Genomic DNA, 20,921 nt, shown 5'->3' with positions numbered 1-20,921 from the left:
CTTCCACTGTATTTGCTCTACTACTTATTTTAGTAGCTTTTAACTACATACTTTTGAGACTCTGATAAAAGCCATAGACCTTTTTTTCTCAAACATACATACAGTCACGGGGTAAAGGAATTTAATGGTTCAATTTGTTAAAAGTATGTATGAATCTATGGGATTATCACAATGAAATTCTCCCCATATGATTAATGTATATTAATTAAAAATAAAACTAAGATAAAGAAAAATATATAATTAAACCTAATTATATGTGCAGTTTAGGAGGGTCATGAGTTCCTCCCAAAGATCATCAATAAACTATAGTTTATCTGTTAAATAAAATTTTAGGGTATATTATAGGACATTGAACTAGGCTCTGTGACTATAGCAAAAAAAAATTGGGCCTCTTCATAGAAATTAGGTTCTGATAGGGAAGATATTCATTAGCTAGCTATATAATTGATTTATTAAAATTCGGATTAACCATATGGAGGTAGTACAGGGAACATAAGTCACTATACTGTAGATTTACAACATTATGTAGACATACTTATTTCTCTCTATAGATCTCTGAAGCATTTGTGAGGAAATGATTGCTGAGAAGTAGGGATGTTCTAGAACTGAGAAGGTGAAATGGCTGAAGAACAAAAAGGAAAGGGACGAGCAAGTTAAAACAAGCTGAGGAAAAGATGTAAAATGTGTACTTCTGAAAGATACTGAAATGCCTTGTGAATGATGAATGGGAATGTGAAAAGACTAGATTCAAAAGAGATCAGTTACAAGGGTGTTCCAGTAATCAAGCCCAGCAGGGTAAAACTGGGACAAGGGTGCTGTTAATGAGATGGAAAGAAGTAATAGATTTGAGAAAAATTAAGAACTTTGTGTTTTTGAATTTTTTTTTGTTTGTGTGTGTAGCACAGGGGAATGAATTCAAGGCTTTGTACTTGGTAGACAAGTATTCTTCCACTTGAGCTCTGCCCCTATCCAGTTTTCTTTAGCTATTTTTCCTGAAAGGGTCTCTTTTGCCCATGGCTGGCTTTGGAACATTGTCATTCTACTTTTGCCTCCTTCATAGCTGGGACTGTAGCAGTGAATCATTACACTTGACTTGTTCTTAGACATAGGGTCTAAGTTTTTGGCCAAGCTGGCTTTGAGTTGATTCTCATTTCTCCTCCTAAGTAGCTTGGATTACAGTATGGGCCAATGCACCTGTAAATGTATATTTTAATACCTATTTATCTTTTTGGAAAAATTTAAAACAGCTGTTTTAAAATAGTCTTAATTTGAAAGTGAATACTATTTCTCACCAGTTACCTAAGTTCCTATACTTTGAAAGCTGGAATGTAAGTAGTTGTATCAGACAAGAGAAGGCATATGCTGAATGTGAATGGCCTCAGAGAATGAATTTTGTACCAACAATTGCTTTCAGGAAGTACTTTTATAGCCAAATAATGTATTACATAACAGAATGAAAATTATGCATGGTGTTTTTGCATAAATGATGAAAAATTTGCAATTCTAGCGTATATCGGGTTAGTATACACTGGTCAAGATTAGTTTTGGTCTACTATTTAAAAGTATTTTAGAAAAAGTGACTTTCTCTTTCAAAGACTGTATTTTCTATAAATCTGATGCTAATAATACTACTTGAACTATTGTGAAATTTTCACCAAATAAATGAAAATCTGTAATGCTGATTCTTTTTTTTTTTTTTTTTTTGGGTCCGGTTGTGGGGCCTGAACTCTGGGCCTGGGCGCTGTCCCTCAGCTCTTCAGCTCAAGGCTAGCGCTCTACCACTTGAGCCACAGCGCCACTTCCGGCTCTTTTCTTTTTGCTTATGTGGTGCTGAGGAATCGAACCCAGGGCCTCATGCATGCAAGGCAAGCGCTCTACCACTGAGCCACCTTCCCAGCCCTATAATGCTGATTCTTGTAATGAGTAGTTCTGAAAATTATTTATTAATTTGAAGGCATTCAGCATAAAAGACTACATCTCATAACTTAACATATACTAATAATAGTAGTCTTAAAATGTTCAGGATTCTGCCATTTTTAGTACATTATTTTTGTGTATTTTTCCCTAGTTAAGAAACTAAGACATACTCATTTTGGGTAAAAAATACTGATTTCATTATTGACTTTACAATGAAAGAAACATGATATTTTAATGTCTATGAAAGCCCAATATTTCATATAATACTCAGATTAGCAAACATTGAAAAATATATTAGCTCTCAATACATACGAGGAATCCCTACTTGTTGTTTTCTTATTGCTGGACCAATGTTCAATTTCTTATCCTTATAATTAAGTTTCTCAGCCTAAAATAAAGGAAAATTACTTTATTATTTTGGCACTGTAATTTACAAGCCCAATAAAATTAGTGAGAAATAAATTCAAACTACTGTCTGTGAAAAGAGCAGGATATAGTAGAAATGGTACTTTGTAGATGTGAATAAATTGTATCTTAATACTGGTTCCAATGCACTGAGCCTAACTTCTCATTTATAATATAGTCAATCCTCATTATGTGTTCTTTCTGTGTTTGTGAATTTGTCTATTCACTGAAATTTATTTGTAGCCCTCACATAAATACTTGGGGCCATTCTTAGTTTTAGTGGAACTACAGAGAGTAGTAGAAAGTTTGAGCGGATTGACACACTGGTTCCCACTGAGGTCAAACTAGGTGCTACTTTTTGTTTCAGCTGTCGTATTGTAAACCAATGCCCTTTCTATATTCTACTTGGTGCCACAATTGATCACTTTTTTTGTTTTTGTTTTTGTTAGTGTTTTGTAATTCAAAATGGCTCCCAAGTATAGTGTTGAAGTGCTGATTAGTGTTCCTGAGCACAAGAAGAGAAAGTCATATGCCTTATAAAGAAATGTGTATTAGATATTAATTCAGGCATACATTATAATGCTGCTGGCCATGAATTCAATGTTAATGAATCAACAATCTATTAAATGTGGTATCTGTTATGGTTTGAATATGAAGTGTTCCCTCTAAAAGGCTCATGAGTTAAATGCTTGGTCCTTAGCTGCTGGATCCAACCAATCGTTGGATCATGAGGGCTCTGACTTAATGGGTTAATCCACTGATGCGCTCAAAATCTGATGGCACTACTGGCAGGTAATGAAAACTTTTGGAGGTGGAACCTACTTGTAGGAAGCTGGTCTCTGTGAGCAAGTTTTTGGGGGCTGTATCTTACTTATTCTGGGACTCATTCCCTCTGTGTTTTCAGGTCACCATTAGGTGAATAGTTTCTTCTGGAACATGCTACCACTGCAGAATGTTCTGTCTCACTAAAGGGCCACAGCAAAGGGCCCAAGTGATCATGGACTGAAACCTCTGAAACCAAGGGCCAAAATAAATTCTTTCTTTTGTTTTTCTCAGGTATCAGCAAGTGAAACAGAGTATTTGTGAAGTCTATCACAGTGTCTTTAAATGAAACACACATCAAAATTATGCACTGGTTTGTTGATCAGTTGGTGGTGATGTGGTGACCAGCAAGCAGTTCTTACTACCTTACTTTTTGATTTTTCCTTAGAAAGAGTAGCATGTCAGTTTTGTTAATTGAAGGCTCATGATGCCTTTACAGACATGACTATTCTAAGTAACAAGAACTGACTAGGCCTCACACTAGCTTGGCTTGCTTGCCTAGCTGATGCTCTATTATTTGAGCTATGTCTCTAGCCTGACTTTTTGCTGGTTATTTTGGTGATTAAGTCTCATACTTTTCTGCCCAGGCTGGGTTCAAATTATGATCCCTTGAATCTCAGTTTCCAGAGTAACTAGGATTACTGGTGTGAGGTCCTAGTGCTTGGCTAGACTCTCTGATAATAATACATGTATTTCAAACTGTACTTTTTATAAAAAACTAAATGTTATACTTACCATAACTTGAAATTATAATGAATTGTGAGCTATACTTTTTCAAATTTATACTTTTTAATCTACTAATCTATATACTTTTTTTTTTTTTTTTACTAATTTAAGTAAGTTTAAAATTTCTACTTAAAGTTTTTTTTGTAGGAGAAAATTAATTTCAGATAATAAATCTTACTCTGGGAACCTATATTTGTAGTATATTTTAGAAATTAAAAACATTAACACTTCACAAAAATATACCCTTAGGTTATAAGTTTAAGCAAATAAAGTGAAAAATTTTAACAGGTTTTTAAATCATACTCGTCTAATGATCTGAAATTTGTTGTGTAGATGGTTACTTGGAAACCAATGCTAATCTTATGACACATATTCTAAAATATTTTAGCAACTGATCATTGTAATTTATTATTAAGCATCTTAAGAATTAGTTTCAGAGAACTTTACAACTTTGGTGTGGGGGACGGGGAGGGGATGGGGGGGAGGGGGCTTGGGGAGGATTGGGTGGGGGGCAAGGGGGGGGGAGGAGCATGGGAAGGGATGGGAAGGGGAAACGAAGGTGGAGGCTACAATGCTTGATAAGAAATGTACTCATTATCTTGCCCATGTAATTGTAACCCCTCTGTACAGTATTTTCACAATTAAAAAAAAAAAGAATTAGTTTCAGAGAAAGAAACTGTAAAATTGAAATTAAATGCCAAAACCTTACCTCTTGTAAAATTTTTTGTGCATCTTCTTGGGTTTCAAAAGTGACAAAACCATACCTAAACAAACACATTTATTATTATTAATCATTTTCTTAGAACACTGCATTCATTTTATTATTTTTTCTGTTTATGTCGTGCTGAGGAATCAAACCCAGGGCCTCATGCATGCAAGACAAGCACTCTACCACTGAACCACCTTCCTAGCCCTTCATTTTATTATTATTATTTGTAGTGCTGGGGACAAAATCCAGATCCTCATGTATGCAAATCAAGTGCTTTACCACTGAGTTACAAACCCTGGTAATATATCTTATTATCATTTTAAAAAATGGTCCACTACAGGAGAAAGCCTGTTTTGATGCTGTTAACAGCATGGGAATTTGAGTAGTTATTCATAATTTAACTCTATGAAAATAACTACAAAAATAACCCAAAACACAGGTATTTTTTTTTTTCTTGTGGAGCTGGGGATCAAATACAGGGCCTCATGCATGCTGGGAAAGCACTTTACTACTGAGAACCTCTCAAGCCTATAATTTCTTATTTTTTGTATATATACATATATGTATGTGTATATATGTATATATATATATATATATATACATATATACACATATATTTGCTATACTTGTGTTTGAACTCAGGGTCATGAGCTTGCTAGACAGGCACTCTACTTTTTTTTTTTCTTTTGGGTCCAGTTGTGGGGCCTGAACTCTGGGCCTGGGCGCTGTCCCTCAGCTCTTCAGCTCAAGGCTAGCGCTCTACCACTTGAGCCACAGCACCACTTCCGGCTTTTTTCTTTTTTTTCTTATGTGGTGCTGAGGAATCGAACCCAGGGCCTCATGCATGCAAGGCAAGCGCTCTACCACTGAGCTACCTTCCCAGCCCAGGCACTCTACTTTTGAGTCATGCCTCTAGTCCTTGAATTTTGTAATTTCCTTTTAAAACAAGAGAAATGTGGTTTAGGAATTACTTTTTAAACCATCTTGAAAAATTAATAATTTCAACACAATATTTTTTGTATTGGTAAAGAATTGTACAAATATATTACTCAATTATAGTGAACACATTTATACTAGCAATATAATTAGTACAATTTTGAAACTGTCAATAAAAATGTACTCACATTTTATAGATTTTATATCTGCTTTTAATATATGATTGCTATTTTCAAGTACAGATATGCCTAGATTCCCAGGCATTTAGAAGGCCAGAGGCAGGAGGATTATATAAGGCCAGCTAAGATTCTGCTTAAAAAACCAAAGCACATTAAAAGATATGCAAAGATACAAATTCTTGATGAAAAAAAGAAACAAAAAATGTTTATCAAGCAAACAAGTTCTAGATAGCAAATGTAAGTTCTGTTAGATAACTCAGAAATATTCTGTTTATTAAGTGTTAAATATCTTGTGTAGTTTTTCAGTTGATAACTAGGGTTTCAAAAATTTTCTTTTTTTTTTTGTGTATGTCAACTTTGACATTTTGAACTCAAACCTTTAACACTTGATACCTCCAGCTTTTTGCTACTGGGTTTTAAACTCTGGACCTTGTACTTGCAACCACACTTGAACTACACTTCCAGCTTCTATCTGCCTTGATTATTTTTGAAGTAGGTTATACTTTATGCCCAGGCTGGACTGGGATGAACCCCTCGTACCTGTGCTTCTTCATGCTGCCTGCTATGACAGGATGCACCCTCGGTATAAGTTATTGTGCCTCCCCTGCTAACAGCTGCATGACACCTCACCTGCACCTCACCTGCCCAGCCACTATATGAGATGGAGGTTGGCAAACTTTAGATTTCTACCTCCCAAGTAGCTAGCAATAAAGGCTCCAGCTACTTTGTTAGGCAAAGGTTTTGCTTTTTGCTCGACCTCAGACTACTTCCTATCTATAGTATCCTGTACAGCTGGATCACAGACATGTGCCAACTATGCCCAGCTTATTGGTTGAAATGAGGATTTTGCCTGGGCTGGGCTCAAACTGAGTATCTCTAGTGTCTGATTTGAATATTTTCTTTAAGTTTTGTGTGTGTGGTGATGGAGATTAGAACCAAGGGCTCTACCCCTGGGTTACATCCCCAGCCCAAATTTCATTTTTTCAGCAAACAAATTTCTCTTTATCTGTTTGCCCAGTTTGTCTTAATATTGTTTGGTAGCCCAAGGAAATATTTTGTTCTTATAAAAATGGCTTCTCTGTAGAAAATAGCTCTTCTAGGGTATCAGGGTTTCATATATTTTCTATGATTGTTTTCGATCTACTTCACTGGTCTTTTATTTAATCCTATAAATATGTCTCATTTCTCTTTGAAAAAAGCACAGTCCTTCACAGATCTCTACTGCCTCATCTATTTTTCCTTCGTAATAGAATTCCTTAAGTGAATGCACTTTGCAAACTACTTTTTTCTTCTCTGAAATGGCTTTTATATATACAGTTCTCTCATTTCCAGACATAGTCTACTGCTTTCTTTTTAATTTTATTCTTCTAGATTTGATAGTTAAAAATAATTCTTAATAAGAATGGCATATCTCAGTTAACAATCTGCAGACATGTATCAGGGTCAACTGTTTTAAAATAAAGCTTTCTACAGTCTAAAGCAAGGATGTGATTCCAAATGTATTTGGTATTTAAGATTTTGCTTACCAAAAGTAACTGGTACTTCAGTTTTTTGCTTCCTTAGCCAAAGGAATATATTAATCTCAATCTGAAATGCTTGCTGTCTTACACTTAGTGGCCCTCTGAGCCAGACCAAGAATAGGTTCCTAACGTTTTAAGGAATATTATAGTACACCTTCACATCACACCAAAATACACACACACACCTACACCCCCCCACATACCACACCCACCCATCCACCCACACCCACACAAAATAGGATATCAAAATATAGAGAAAATGGAACTGAGAATGTGGATTAGTGGTAGACTGCTTGCCTAGCATACATGAGGTTCTGGATTCAATTCCTCAGTACCACATAAACAAAAAAATAAAAGAAAGTATATTAAAAATTTAGAGTAAAAAGAAAAAGAGGGCATAAGTCAGGCGCCGGTGGCTCCCACTTGTAATCTTCATTACTCAGGAGGCTGAAATCTGAGGATTGTGGCTCAAAGCTAGCTAGGGCACAAAAGTCCCTGAGATTCTTTTTTTTCGGGGGGGGGGCTGAACTCTGGGTCTTGGCGCTGTCCCTCAGCTCTTCAGCTCAAGGCTAACATGGTACTGTGGAATCGAACCTAGGGCCTCATGCATGCAAGGCAAGCGCTCTACCACTGAGCCACCTTCCTAGCCCCCCAGATTCTTATCTTCAATTAATCACCAAAAAAGCTGGAAATGGAGCTGTGGCTTAAGTAGTAGCGCATCACAAAAGCTCAGGGACAGCAGCTAGGCCTTGAGTTCAAGCCCTAGAAACCAGAACAAAAAAAAGGAGGGCACAAAACTATTTTAAATAAAAACCCCAAAGCAAATCAGCATATAAAATCTAATCTAGCAATCCAACAAAAATGCAATTGCTAATTCTATACACATTGTATAATGATACTAACCCTTTGGACACTCCAGCTCTGTCATTTACAATCTTCACTTCTTTTACAGACCCATATTGGGAAAAAAATTTTCTCAAGTCATTTTCATTCGTCTAATGACATAGAAAGAAAACATTAAGAAACATTTTTATATTTGTAAAAGATGAAACAACTCTTGTTTTAGAGACAGAAAAAGTTATAACTGGGGGGTGGGGGAGGGGAAGCAAGGAGGATTGGGTGGGGTGCAGGGGAAGGATGAGAAGGGGAAACAAAGGAGGAGGCGATAATGCTTGATAAGAAATGTACTCATTATCTTGCCATGTAATTGTAACCCCTCTGTTCAGTATTTTTACAATAAAAAAAAGGTAATGTAAAAAAAAAAGTTGTAATTATGTAAGTATGAATAATAATATGGCTGAACAATGCCTCTCATTAAAACAGTGCATAAAATCATTAAATACTAAAAATCTATATACTTTGTTTTATGCAGTAGCTATGTTTTAAAATTATCATATACCCATTAAAACACTAACTTGTCCTAAAACGATGAAGATCACTATATAACAGAATCTTATTTTGGCAAGTAAGTTAAGTGTAACATTTTTCTTAAGAAAAAAGTAATTTTTAAAAAATTGTGACAGACTGATCACACAGAAATAATGAGCTATACGTTTTTTTTGTTGTTGTTTTTTTGGCTGGTCGTGGGGCTTGAACTCTCGGTCTGGGTACTTCCCTCAGCTCTTCAGCTCAAGCCGAGCACTCTACCACTTGAGCCACAGCACCACTTCCAGTTTTCTGATGGTTTATTGGAAATGGTGTCAGGGACTTTCCTGCCCTGGACTGGCTTTGAACTGAGATCCACAGATCTCATCTTCCTTAGTAGTTAGGATTATAGGCATGAGCTACTCGCTCCTAATGAGCTATATATATTTAGTAATATAATATAATATTACATTTAATAGCACAGTGATTTTTTTCCTTAAAAAAGATCTTAACGGGCACTGTTACTCATGCCTGAAATTCTAGCTACTCAGGAGGCTGAGATCTGAGAATTACAGTTTGAAGCCAGCTCAAATTCTTTTTTTTTTTTTGGGTCTGGTCGTGGGGCCTGAACTCTGGGCCTGGGCGCTGTCCCTCAGCTCTTCAGTTCAAGGCTAGAGCTCTACCACTTGAGCCACAGCGCCACTTTCGGCTTTTTTCTTTTTGCTTATGTGGTGCTGAGGAATCAAACCCAGGACCTCAGGTATGCAAGGCAAGCGCTCTACCACTGAGCCACCTTCCCAGCCCCCCAGCTCAAATTCTTATCTCTATGTAACCACTAACATGTTGGAAGTAAAGCTGTGGCTCAAGTGGTAGGGTTATAGTTTTGAGTAAAAAGCTCATGGACAGCACCCAGACCCTGAGTTCAAGCCCCAGGACTGGAACAAAACAACAAAAACAAAAAAGACATCTCTCCATGTGAGTTCTAATACATTTTGTGAAATACACCTATTTGGAATTAAGTCTATTTGAGTTTAAATATACACATAACCAGGCTTCTTTGAAAGCATGTAATGTCTGATTACTTAATCAAGTATATTTTATTCAGATATTTTATTCTTGTAACAACAGAGACTTTCTTTGGTGACCAAATTCTACATTCTATCATAGAAAGTTATTTGCTCAGATGAAAGTTTCAGAGGTTGCTCAGGAACCTGAGATGAAGATTAGGGTTTGAACAGGACTAAGCTCAAAAAATGGTCTTCTTTTGAAAATCATAGTAGCTCATTATTTGGGTGACTGGAATTACACAGAAAGTATACTTAGTGTGAAATGGTGACAAGAAAAATATGGACATTTTGAGTAAAAAAAGTAGGATTCTAGTCTCATTTTACCATTGAGTAGCTAGGAGCATAGAATAAATTAATGAGCCTCAGTTTCCTTGTATGTGAAACTATACAACTATATATGCTTACTTTAACTTATGTAACTATTGAAAAGATTCTTTATATTAAGACAATTGGATACTTAACAATATATGAATATATTTTATAGTTGCACAAGGAAATAATTTCTAAGAAATGAAATAACTTCCAATGTATACTATGGTACATCCATAAACTGATACCTTAAAGTCAATTCCTCCTACAAAGATGCGATTAGGGATCACAGTTCCATATCTTGGGGCACTTGTTGGGTTATTCAAAGGCACAGGTGACACAGGATTAGGGGATGGAGACAATGAATCTGTTTGCGTCTGATTTGATGTTTGCTGTAAAATAAAATTCTTTTAAAATTTATAACAGGCTTAAAAAAAGATGAGTCATTTAGGTAAAATACAGTCTCTCAGAGATTTGACTAATATGACAATTATAGTTTATTGTGACAATTATTATAGCTTATTATTAGAACTAATAACTTGGAGGCAACAAAATATAAAGAAAACACAAACTAACCCTACAATATAGAAGATCTTAATGATTAAGCATACTAAACTGAATTAAAATAGTAACTATTAGATATATTATTTAATCATTAAGGAAAAATATTAAACTTATAAAGAAGACAGACAAAAGCAGCCGTAGGCAGCTGGCAATTGGACCGGCACAACCAATTAGCCTCTAGAGTGTCAGAGTTGGCCTGGTGCTCACAGCTATGTAGTGGTGTTTTCTTGTTAACAGACCACCATTAATAGACAAAGTCCCTCTGATTTTGATGAATCTTTTAAGTTGGTTGACTTTTTTGTTTTTTTGGTGCCAGTGTACTGAGGCTTGACCTCGGATCACACTCCTGCTTAGCTTTTTGTTCACAGCTGACACTTGAGTTGCAGCTCCTGTGCCAGCTTTTTGCTGATTAATTGGAGATATGTCTCACAGATCTGTCTTCCTGGACTGACTTTGAACCTCCATCCTAGATCTTAGCCTCCTGAGTATTTAGGATAATAAATGGAAGCCACTAGCACCTGGTTGACTATTCCTTTTTTATCCATTAGTTTTAACCTTTTGTTGCATGTTAGATGAGAATTAACAGACACAATTTTATAATAATCCTACTTCCCAACCGCACGCATCACACAATAATGGTTTCTGAAACCCATTTTTTCTTTCTGAAACCCTGTCTTAAAATCACAGTTCTACTTCCTACAACACCTTCAACATCTTCTGAGAGGCTCCATGGTATACTAACAGTATGACTTAACAGACCCAACTTTATTAAATTATAAATGTGTTCTTGGTAGGCTTGGGCTTTTTAAAAGGGCATTGGCAAGTTGATAAACCCTGATATCCAAATTTACAATTTTCAGCCTGAAAGTAAAAATTTAAAAACTTGCTTGGATATTTGAAAATTAAAAAAAATTACATACTTGTAAGTACAAATTTTTATGCAAAGAACTGAGCTCAGTACATATCTATATGTTTACAATTTTAAGTCAAGACTTAAACTTACTCATTTAAAAACTTATTAGTATAAATTCATTGTACAAAGATATTTCATTGTAATATTTATATACAAACAAAATGTATGTTGATCAAATTTATCCAGAGGACTTCAATTTAATAAATACATATTAGCACTAAACTTTTCCACAATAGCAAGATAACAGACATATACTACTGAAGAGAAAAGATGAGAAATTTGAAAAGGAAGCTATTAAAAAACTTGGTTATTTTCCTTGTAGAATAAATGAGCATGCCAGGTGCTGGTGGCTCATGCCTATAATCCTAGCTACTCAGGAGGCTGAAATCTGAGGATTAGCCAGCCCAGGTAGAAAAGTCCCCATGAAACACTTTCTCCAATTCAGGGAAACTGGAAGTGGCACTGTTTTCAAGGTGGTAGAGTGCTAGCCTATCTGGGTGCTGGACAGCACCTAGGCTCTGAATTCAAGCCCCATGAAGGACCAAAAACACAAACAAAACAACAACAACAAAAAGCAAGCAGACTTTGAAGACAGTGTATATAACATACTGACCCAGGTCCATCAAAAAGACTAAAGTTCTTAATTCCAATTCTGTGAGAAATTAATACATAAAAATCAATTTACAACTTTGTAGAGTTATTCTTTTTCATTTCAAGGCCCCAAACACAATAATCCCTAAATCAATTTCTGCAGATGTGCAGAGAAATTAGCAAGCTAGTGGGATCCCTGGATAAGGTTTTCTTCCTCATCCAGCCTTCTTTTTTTCAGAGCAAACTCACACCTCATCCCTGCAGAGTTTATAAAAGGCTTCTTTTAAATACAGAAAACCCATCCCATTTAATAATTACTATGTTGTAATTTTCTTTGAAAAAATTGGAAATACAATTATAGTTTCCTTCCTGATTACTGGGAGAGGTTATCTGCAACTTTGATTACTACACTCATTTGAATTTAGCACAGAACGCATGCTTCCGGAGGAAATGAGATGCTTCCTTTTATGCTTCAACTGTAGATTGGTACTGCTAGAACAATCGAATAGGTGTAATACATGTAACTTTGTCATTTTCTCAGTGTAGGAAATATTTGCTAAATTTGATAAAATCAGTCTTTGGACTGAGGATGTGGCTCAAATGGTAGAGGGTTTTGCTTAGCAAGTACGAGTTCTGGAATTCCATCCTCAGTACAAAGAGATACGAAAAAAAAAAAAAAAGAGAAGAGTATCATATTTTCAATCTTGAGAAAGTAAAGGATAGTCGCTGCGAAATGAAAACCATCAACTTTTTTTTAGTCAACTGAAGTAATTCACTCTTCTCTTATTATTGTGCTTATTATCGCTGTTGCTACTACAAAATGCAAATATTCACGAGGGCAGGGAGTTTGACCCCCCCCCCCTTTAAAAAAAGCACAGCAGCGCGTGCAAGTAGTGGCGTTTCCTAGCAGGTGCTCAATAAACCTCTGTTGAAGGAATAAAGGAGCGGTTTGTTTCAAGAGAGACCTCCTTTGGGACAGAATGGACATTTGAATGGGGGGGGGGGCGAAGAAGACAGCACAGATAACGTCCTAGAAAACGTTTTAATGTTAGCGGTAACAGGGCAGAGGCAGGGTCTAAATGCCTTGAGATCTGGCGATGCACTGAATTGAATAAGGCGACTCCCCCCCCCCTTCCACTGTCAGTAACTTGACAAGGGACTAGGCATCCAGGGAAGGACTGGGTTCGAGGGAAGGGTCTTCGGCTGAGTACCAACTCCGGGCCCTCGAGTTGATTATTTTCCCAAGTCTGTACCCCCACTGCCGCCCCCCCCCCCGACACCCTCGGACACCCCTCATCTCCCGGACCCAGACAAGAGGAAGAGCCGGGCTAACCGTCGCAGTCCCGGCGGCCTCCGTGCTCCGTCCCCTCCGAGGCCAGCAGGTGGAGGCGCTGGGGGAAAAGGCCGCCGCCACCGCGTCCTCGGGATCTCTCAGGTCATCGTGAACCGGGGCGCCGATTCGAGGATCCACCCCCTCCCCACCAAAGTGCGGGAGGGAAAAGAAGGCTAGCCAGCGCGAAATTTTGCCAGGCGAACCCCTCCCCGCCAGCAGCCGTGGCGGGAACCCTCAACGGCACCGGCCCCCCTGCCCCCCAGCCGCCCGCCTCGTGTGCAGCGGGCCTCGGCCACGCACGTGGCGCGTGCTGATTGGCTGTCGGCGGGGGCGCGGCGGCACGTTACCGCGGCCTGCGGGGGGGGGGCGGCGCTGTGGGGCCCTCCCGCCCCGGCCCCGATTCCGGTGCGTGTGGGCGCGCACCCTCCCCAGGCGGTGCCGGGCGCTGCCCCGCCCCCGCGGGCCCACGGTGCCCCCCGCCATCCCCGAGCCCGCTCCCGCCGTCGGGGGTGGGGGTGGGGTGGGAGTCCCGCACCGACGGGAAGCGAACGCGTCGAAGGCGTTTCGGCGGGAAAGCGTTTCTCCGCTGAGACCCACACGTCGCGATCACCCACCGCGTCCGACGTTCACCCCACTCCCCTCCCGCGCCCGCATCCCGTCCGGGCCGGGGTGGGGTGGGGGGGCGCCCGCCCTGCCGCCCTTCCCGCCCGACGGGACCTGTGGGCGGCCTTCGGCTGCGCTCGACGACGCCGGGCCGCCGTGGCGATCTCCTTCCCGACTCCATAAGCGAGCATCGTCGGGGTGCCATTGCGTCCGTCCCTTCCCTCCGTGACGGGCCCACGCCGGCTCCTGCCTCCTCCCCGCTCCCCGCCACCCGGACCCGATCGCCATCCTCACCGCCCCTGACTCGCTCTCCATCTTCCCTTCCGCTCTTCGCAGACCGGCAAGAGACGCAGAAACCGAACTCGGCACCCTGGAAGCCCCACCGCGTTTCCCGGCGGGGACTGTCTCCCTGGCGGCGGGCGGCAGCGCTGGCACGGCGGGGCGCGGCCTCGGATCGGGGTCTGAACCTGCCACCTGGGGGGCGGGGAGGGGCCGCGGCGGGCGGGCGGGCCGGCCGCGGGGCGGGCGGGCGCTGCAAGCCCGGGGACTGTCTCGGCCGGGCAAGCGGGCGGGTGTATTTCCGCCGAGGTCTTCGGGGCCGCGACGGCGGAGTTGGAGGAGCGCGGAGCTGATCGGGGCGGGCGGGCGGGCGGGCCGGCGGGTCGTAGGGGTGCGGGGCGGGTGAAGGGGGGCGGGTCTGCGGGCTCCGTCGCCGTCTGGGTTGGGAAGGCCGGGGAGGAGAGCGGTGGACGCTCCCGCGAAGCTTCGTGCCCGGCGCGCCGTCCCTCGCAGGCGGGTTTGGAGAGGCAGCCGCGACGTCAGAGGTTTGCAAGAAGCGGAGGGGGGGAGACTTCCGACGGCCGGCCGGCGCGAGGCGGGCAAGGCAGTTTTTCCCGAGTCAAACTCTGGTTCCTGGGTCCGTGGCGCCAAACTCGGGGGGTGGGGTGGGGGGGCACGCTGCCTCTGCTGTCTCCGTCACTCATTCCCGCCAAGGCGGGCGGGTGGGGTGGCGCGGGCCGAGGGCTCAGGACCCGCCGCGCTGCGGGGGTCCCGGCTCGGGGCGCTCGATCCAGGCCCGAGCTCGACCTCCCCTTGCGGCCCCGCCCGGGCCCGTCGTGCAGGGCCCGCCCGCGCACCCCGGCCCCTGGTCGGCGCCGGGAGGGAGCCTGCACCGTGCAGCGTGCGCTCACTTCTAGCAGCTTCGGGTGTCCTTTGAAAGACGGCTTTGTAAAGAAATGCACGCCGAAATGTACACGCATAGTGATGCGTGTAATTACACATTTGTACATGTCCGGTATGTAATTATAACGGATTACTTACAGTTAGGTGAACTTGAGGGTAAGAATGACGATGGTTATGATAATTACCGTTCATCCAGATCTCGTTTTGTTTCAGGGGCAGTGCTTCGTGGCCATTTCGTTCTCGCAGCCTCCTTCCCCGTAGGTGAGTAAGCAGAGGTTTGGTGTTAGCCATTAGAGCTGTGGGATCTTTTTTTTGGGGGGGGGGGGCGTCAATCATGGGGCTTGAACTCTGGGCCTGGACGCTGTCCCTCAGCTCTTCAGCTCAAGGCCAGCACTCTACCACTTGAGCCACAGCGCCACTAATGGTTTTCTGGTGGTTTATTGAAGTCTCACGGACTTTCCTGCCCAGGCTGGCTTTGAACCCTGATCCTCAGATCTCAGCCTCCGGAGTAGGTAGAGTTACAGGCGTGAGCCACCGGCGCCTGGCAAGCTGTAGGATCTTTAATGCTGGGCCTCTAACCCCAGTTCTTTTTCTTCGTGTTTGTCATGTTTTGAAAAATTCCAGCAGCACCAACTGTTGAAGAACTTCTTGATGTTCTCACTTTTTAAGATAGGTTAGGGAAAAAAAAATAAGCAGAGTGACCATAGTAATTTTATTTGTTTCAAAGATTGGGTATTCATATTATCCACCAAAGATGAAATGGGAAACGATTTTTGTTCATCATCGCTGAAGCATTCTAAAAGTTGTTAGGTATTTTCTACAGCAATTTAAACTATTTTCTCATGTATTATTCTTGGAAACAGAAAATAGAGACCAGTTTAGGTTAAAACTCATATTCTAGCACATAATAACTTTATTGTTCAATACCTTAGAACTGATCTTGGAGTATTTTTTTTAACCCAGTAGTAAGAGTAGTTTTGGGCATCCTCTGTTTTGCCTAAGCCATTTTTCTTCCCCTACTAGAAAATTACTTTTGAAGATTATATCTTCTAAAAAATTTTATTCACTTAGTAGATTATCAACCTGACACAAAATTCAGGGAAAATGACTGCAGTCCAAGGGCCATCGTCATGCACAGTGTGGTAATTTTCTGTTCTACTTTCTTAAAAAAACTTCACTAAAAGGAATTTTGATTTTAAAACTTACACAACTCACTTAAATTTATTAAATACAACTCACTTAAAATTATTAAACTAGTTAGTAGACATTTGTAGCTATCTTATGTGCAGTGCATAATGGAATGTGCTATGGGAAATAAATATCAATCCTCTTGGCTCACTGTGTTCAAACATGGGATCAAACACGAGACCATCATATTAAGCATGTTCTTTCTCACGTGCAGAAACTAGTCCTTGTATGGTTTGAGTGTGTACCTGCAGGTGAGTGTATGACAGTTCTGGGCTTGAAATCAGGGCCACAGCTTTCACTTGAGTCATGCCTCAGTTCTTTGCCGGTGACTTGGAGATAAGAGTCTTATGGGTGTTCTTTGCCATTTACTCATCAGATAAAGAATTAATATTCAAAATACATAATGGTTCCATAAATATATATAGAACTCTAAAAATTAAATGGCAAAAGATTATTTAATAAATTGTTAATTAGTTGTTTTTGCTTTTTGGTCCAGTCGTGGGGCCTGAACTCTGGGCCTGGGTGCTGTCCCTCAGCTCTTCAGCTCAAGGCTAGTGCTCTACCACTTGAGCCACAGCGCCACTTCTGGCTTTTTTTTCTTTTTGCTTATGTGGTGCTGAGTAATTGAACCCAGGGCCTCAGGCATGCAAGGCAAGCACTCTACCACTGAGCCACCTTCCCAGCCCGTGGTAATTCATTTTTAAATGAAGTACTAGTAATAAATACATAAAGAAATGTATTTACATATGTCAAAATGACATTGAGATTCCATCTCACTCCAGTCAGAAGGACATCACATCAGCAAGAAAAGAAACTAACCATAAATGCTGGAAAATGTGAAGAAAAGGAATTCTTACATCTGTAGGTGGGAATGTAACTTAGTATAGTCATGGAAATCACTATGGAGGTTCCCTAAAAAACTAAAGATGAGCTCGGAGTTGGTGATCCACACCTGTAAGCCTAGCTTGATGAGAATCAAGGTTTGAAGCCAGCTGGTAGGAAAGTCTGTCAGACTCTTATTTCCAGTTAATAACCAAAAAGCCAGAAGTAGACCTGTGGCTCAAGTGGTAGAGTTCTAGCCTTGAGCAAAAAAAGCTCAGGGACAGGGCTCAGACCCTGAGTTCAAGCCCCAGGATTGGTAATCAAACAAAACAAAAACCTAAGGATAGAACAACTATATGCTCTTGTATTATTCCTGAGCGTATATGTCATGGAATGTAAGTCAACATGGCAATCAAGATACCAGTTCATCCATGTTTATAGCAGCAGTATTCATCATGGCAAAAATAGGTTCCTACCAGCTGAATGGACAAAGAAAAGCGTGGTATGGAGGAGGGGGTGAGTCTGATTAAGGTACATTGTATTCATATATGAATTTGCTCAAAAGAGCCTTCCTTGTATAGCTAATTGGTATTAATAAAAATATAAAAATGTGGAGTACACACACAATAGAGTATTGCTTAAACATGTAATGTGTAGGAAAATGGATGATGGAACATCAAGTAAAATAAACCAGACTAAGAAAGACAGACAACATATCCTCATATTCAGAGTCTAGTCCTTAAAAATAAATAACAGGAGTGTAAAATGGGTTCAGAGGGTGAGTACCATTAGGAATGGGAGAACAAAAGGATAGGCTATAGCAGGGGTGAGTGAATATGGCTGAAGTACTTACATACGCTTGAGAATAGATCGAGGCACTGTGTAAAACTGCTATAATCCCAGCCACTCAGGAGGCTAAGATTTGAGGACTGAGAAAACAAAAGCTCAATGTGCTTATCTCCAATTAACTAGCGAGAAACTAGAAGTAGCTTAAGTAGTAGAGAGCAGGTTGTGAGTGCAAAAAGCCAAGAGAGAGTGTGAGGCCCTGAGTTGAAGCTCCATTAACAGCAACACATACAGTAAATAAAATAATAAATGAATAATATGAGAACAGAACAATAAAACCTGTTGAAATTATTTTAAGAGAGAGCAAAAAGAGATGAGGGAGAGTAATGAAAGCAGTAAATTTGGGGTACATTGTGTTCATGTATGGAAATACTACAATCCCTTTGCATAACTAATACATGCTAAGAAAAATGAAAAAGAATTTTAAAAAAGAGAGAAAATCTCTGTGTCAGGCATTTTAAATGTAGAAGGAGGGGGTAGACATGGTGGTATGTCTCTTCTGGTCCCTCTCCCACTTCTCATAAAGCCATCTGTATTCCATCATGGGGGCTGCACACTTTTGAATATCTAATCCTACATTTAAACATAGTTGGATTGTTTCAGCTCTGTGTGTGTGCATGCATATGTGCATTTGTGTGCATGAACCAGTACTGGAGTTTGAACTTAGCTTTTTGCTTTTTTGCTCAAGGCTGACAGTCTACCACTTGAGCCACAGGGCCACTTGTGGGTTTTTTTTGTGTGTGTGTGTGTGTGTGTGTGTGTGTGTGTGGTTAATTGGAGCTAAGAGTCTCACAAGTTTTCTTGCCTAGGCAGGCTTCAAACCTGGATCCTCAGATCTCAACCTCCTGAGTAGGTAGGTGGCACAAGCCACCAGACCTGGCTCTTGAGTTGATTTTTGTATATGATATATGGATCAATTTTGTTCTTTAGTTTTTCTGTCACCATTTATTAAGAAGATTATCATTTCTTCATGTGTTTTCTTAGGGCCTTTGTTAGAAGACAACTCTCCATAAAATATGCTGATTTCCAATGTTTCTATCCTGTTCGGTTGGTCTGTGTGTCTGTTTTTGCCAGTACTATATTTTGATCACACAGCTTTATAATAATCTATTTGTTGCCTCCAGTTTTTTTTCCTTAAAGATTACTTTAGCTATTTGCTTATTTTGTTTTTTATTGATGTTATTTATTTTTGTTTATGTGGTACCGAGAGATCTAACCCAGGGCATGCTAGGCAGGCATTCTACAACTTAGCTACAATCCCAGCCCTATTTGTTTATTTTGTATTTTAGGATTTCTTTTTCTAATGTTATGAAAAATTCCATTGCTCTTTCAAAAGGGGTTGCACTTGAGACTATAGATTGCTTTGGGTCACATGTATGTATTAATTATTCTAACCCATGAACACAGATTATCCTTCCATTTATATCCTCTTCAGTTTTTTTAAAAAATATTTTTAAACTTCAAATATCTGTGTAAGGAGGTTACAAGTCAGTTTTAGTTTCTTTTATCAATAGTTTATAGTTTTCAGCTTGCAGATCTTTTACTTTTAAATATTACAAATTTTGTCTTCTGCTGTTATAAATGTGATTGTCTTTTTCCTTTTCCTTTTTTTTTTGATGGTTTGTTTTTAGTGCAGAGAAACAGTACTGACTTTCATATGTTAATTAAAAATCTGCAGCTTTTACTGGTTCTTTATTCAAACAAACATGGTTTGAATTTTTTTTTTCTTTTTTTTTTGGTCAGTCATGGGGCTTGAACTCAGGGCCTGTGTGCTGTCCCTGAGATTTTCTGCTTAAGGCTAGCACTCTACCACTTAAGCCACAGTGCCACTTCTGGCTTTTTCTGTTTATGTGGTGCTGAGGAATCGAACCCAGGGCTTCATGCATGCTAGGCAAGCACTCTACTAAAGCCACATTCCCAGCCCTGGTTTGAATAATGATATACGTGTTTTTCAATTGCTTAAGGAAGACCTTAGGTTTGGGAACATATCTTACTGAAAAATTCTTTGAGATGTACATTATCAGACATTTCTTCAGGAATAAATAAAACTACCCTATATATTTACACACACATATAAGATAGAGGGTAGCATAGCAAGCTCGCATTATAAGAATGATTACCCAGGTCATTTTACTTCAGTGCTTGCTCACTTTTCCTTTTTATTTTAACTGCTTTCACCTCTTGACCACTATCTTTTTTCTTTTTGTCAGTTGTGGGACTTGGACTCAGGGCCTGGCTGCTCTCCCTGAGCATTTTTGCCAAGGCTAGTGCTCTACCACTTTGAGCCACAGCTCCATTTCTTTGACCACTATCTTTGCTGTTTTTAAACTTTATGACATTATTATTTCATTCTTGGATTTGAGGTATTTTCACAGCTACTGTCATGACACCTTCTAATTCATATTTCTCAAGCCCTTAGGTTTCTTGTCTATACTCTCTATCCCTAGTGTCCATCTATAACATTTCAAATACTTGCACATAAACATTTGTAGAATGTTTATATATAGTCAATTGACCTCTTTCTTCTAGCAACTGTTATTCTTGAGCAGTAGGAAATTTTTGTTTTTTAGGTGAATGCCCTCTTTTTTGGAAGTACTGTGTTTAGATCTTATGACCTTACCTTTGCTAGACATACACTTTTACCTCTTGAGCAACATTTCAGTACCCCTTTTAGTTTATTTTTTTTTGGATGGGGCCTCACAGTTTTGCCTGTGGGGGAGGGCTTCAGACCTGTTCTCTTATGTATGCTATACCATCATGACTATTATACTTGTTGATATGGGACTTACTAACATTTTGTCTCATCTAGCTTTATGCCACAGTCTTCTAGATCTCCCAAGAAGCTGAGATTATAGATGTGTGCCAGTATGTCCAGCCACACTGATTTTTTTTTGTCCGTGGTGGGTCTTGAACTCTGAGCCTGG

The 20,921-nt window shown here is 40.3% G+C and overlaps 1 protein-coding gene across 1 annotated transcript in view; it reads right to left on the bottom strand.

Moving 5' to 3' along the window:
- The window catches only part of Boll (boule homolog, RNA binding protein), a 59,097-nt gene extending 44,823 nt beyond the window's left edge, over positions 1 to 14,274 (bottom strand). Inside the window, exons 1-5 of the mRNA XM_042688357.1 lie at positions 14,254 to 14,274; positions 10,204 to 10,347; positions 8,118 to 8,209; positions 4,580 to 4,634; positions 2,230 to 2,305 (exon numbers count right to left, since the gene is read on the bottom strand). Coding sequence (XP_042544291.1) covers positions 2,230 to 2,305; positions 4,580 to 4,634; positions 8,118 to 8,209; positions 10,204 to 10,347; positions 14,254 to 14,274 — 388 coding nt within the window. The remainder of the gene's footprint in view (positions 1 to 2,229; positions 2,306 to 4,579; positions 4,635 to 8,117; positions 8,210 to 10,203; positions 10,348 to 14,253) is intronic.
- Positions 14,275 to 20,921: the final 6,647 nt, after the last annotated feature.

This window comes from Dipodomys spectabilis, unplaced genomic scaffold (genome assembly GCF_019054845.1).
Source record: "Dipodomys spectabilis isolate Male_0828 unplaced genomic scaffold, ASM1905484v1 ptg000115l, whole genome shotgun sequence".
NCBI lineage: Eukaryota > Metazoa > Chordata > Mammalia > Rodentia > Heteromyidae > Dipodomys > Dipodomys spectabilis.
The sequence above is the reverse complement of the archived record's forward strand: the minus strand, read 5'-3'. Positions and strand labels throughout refer to the sequence as shown.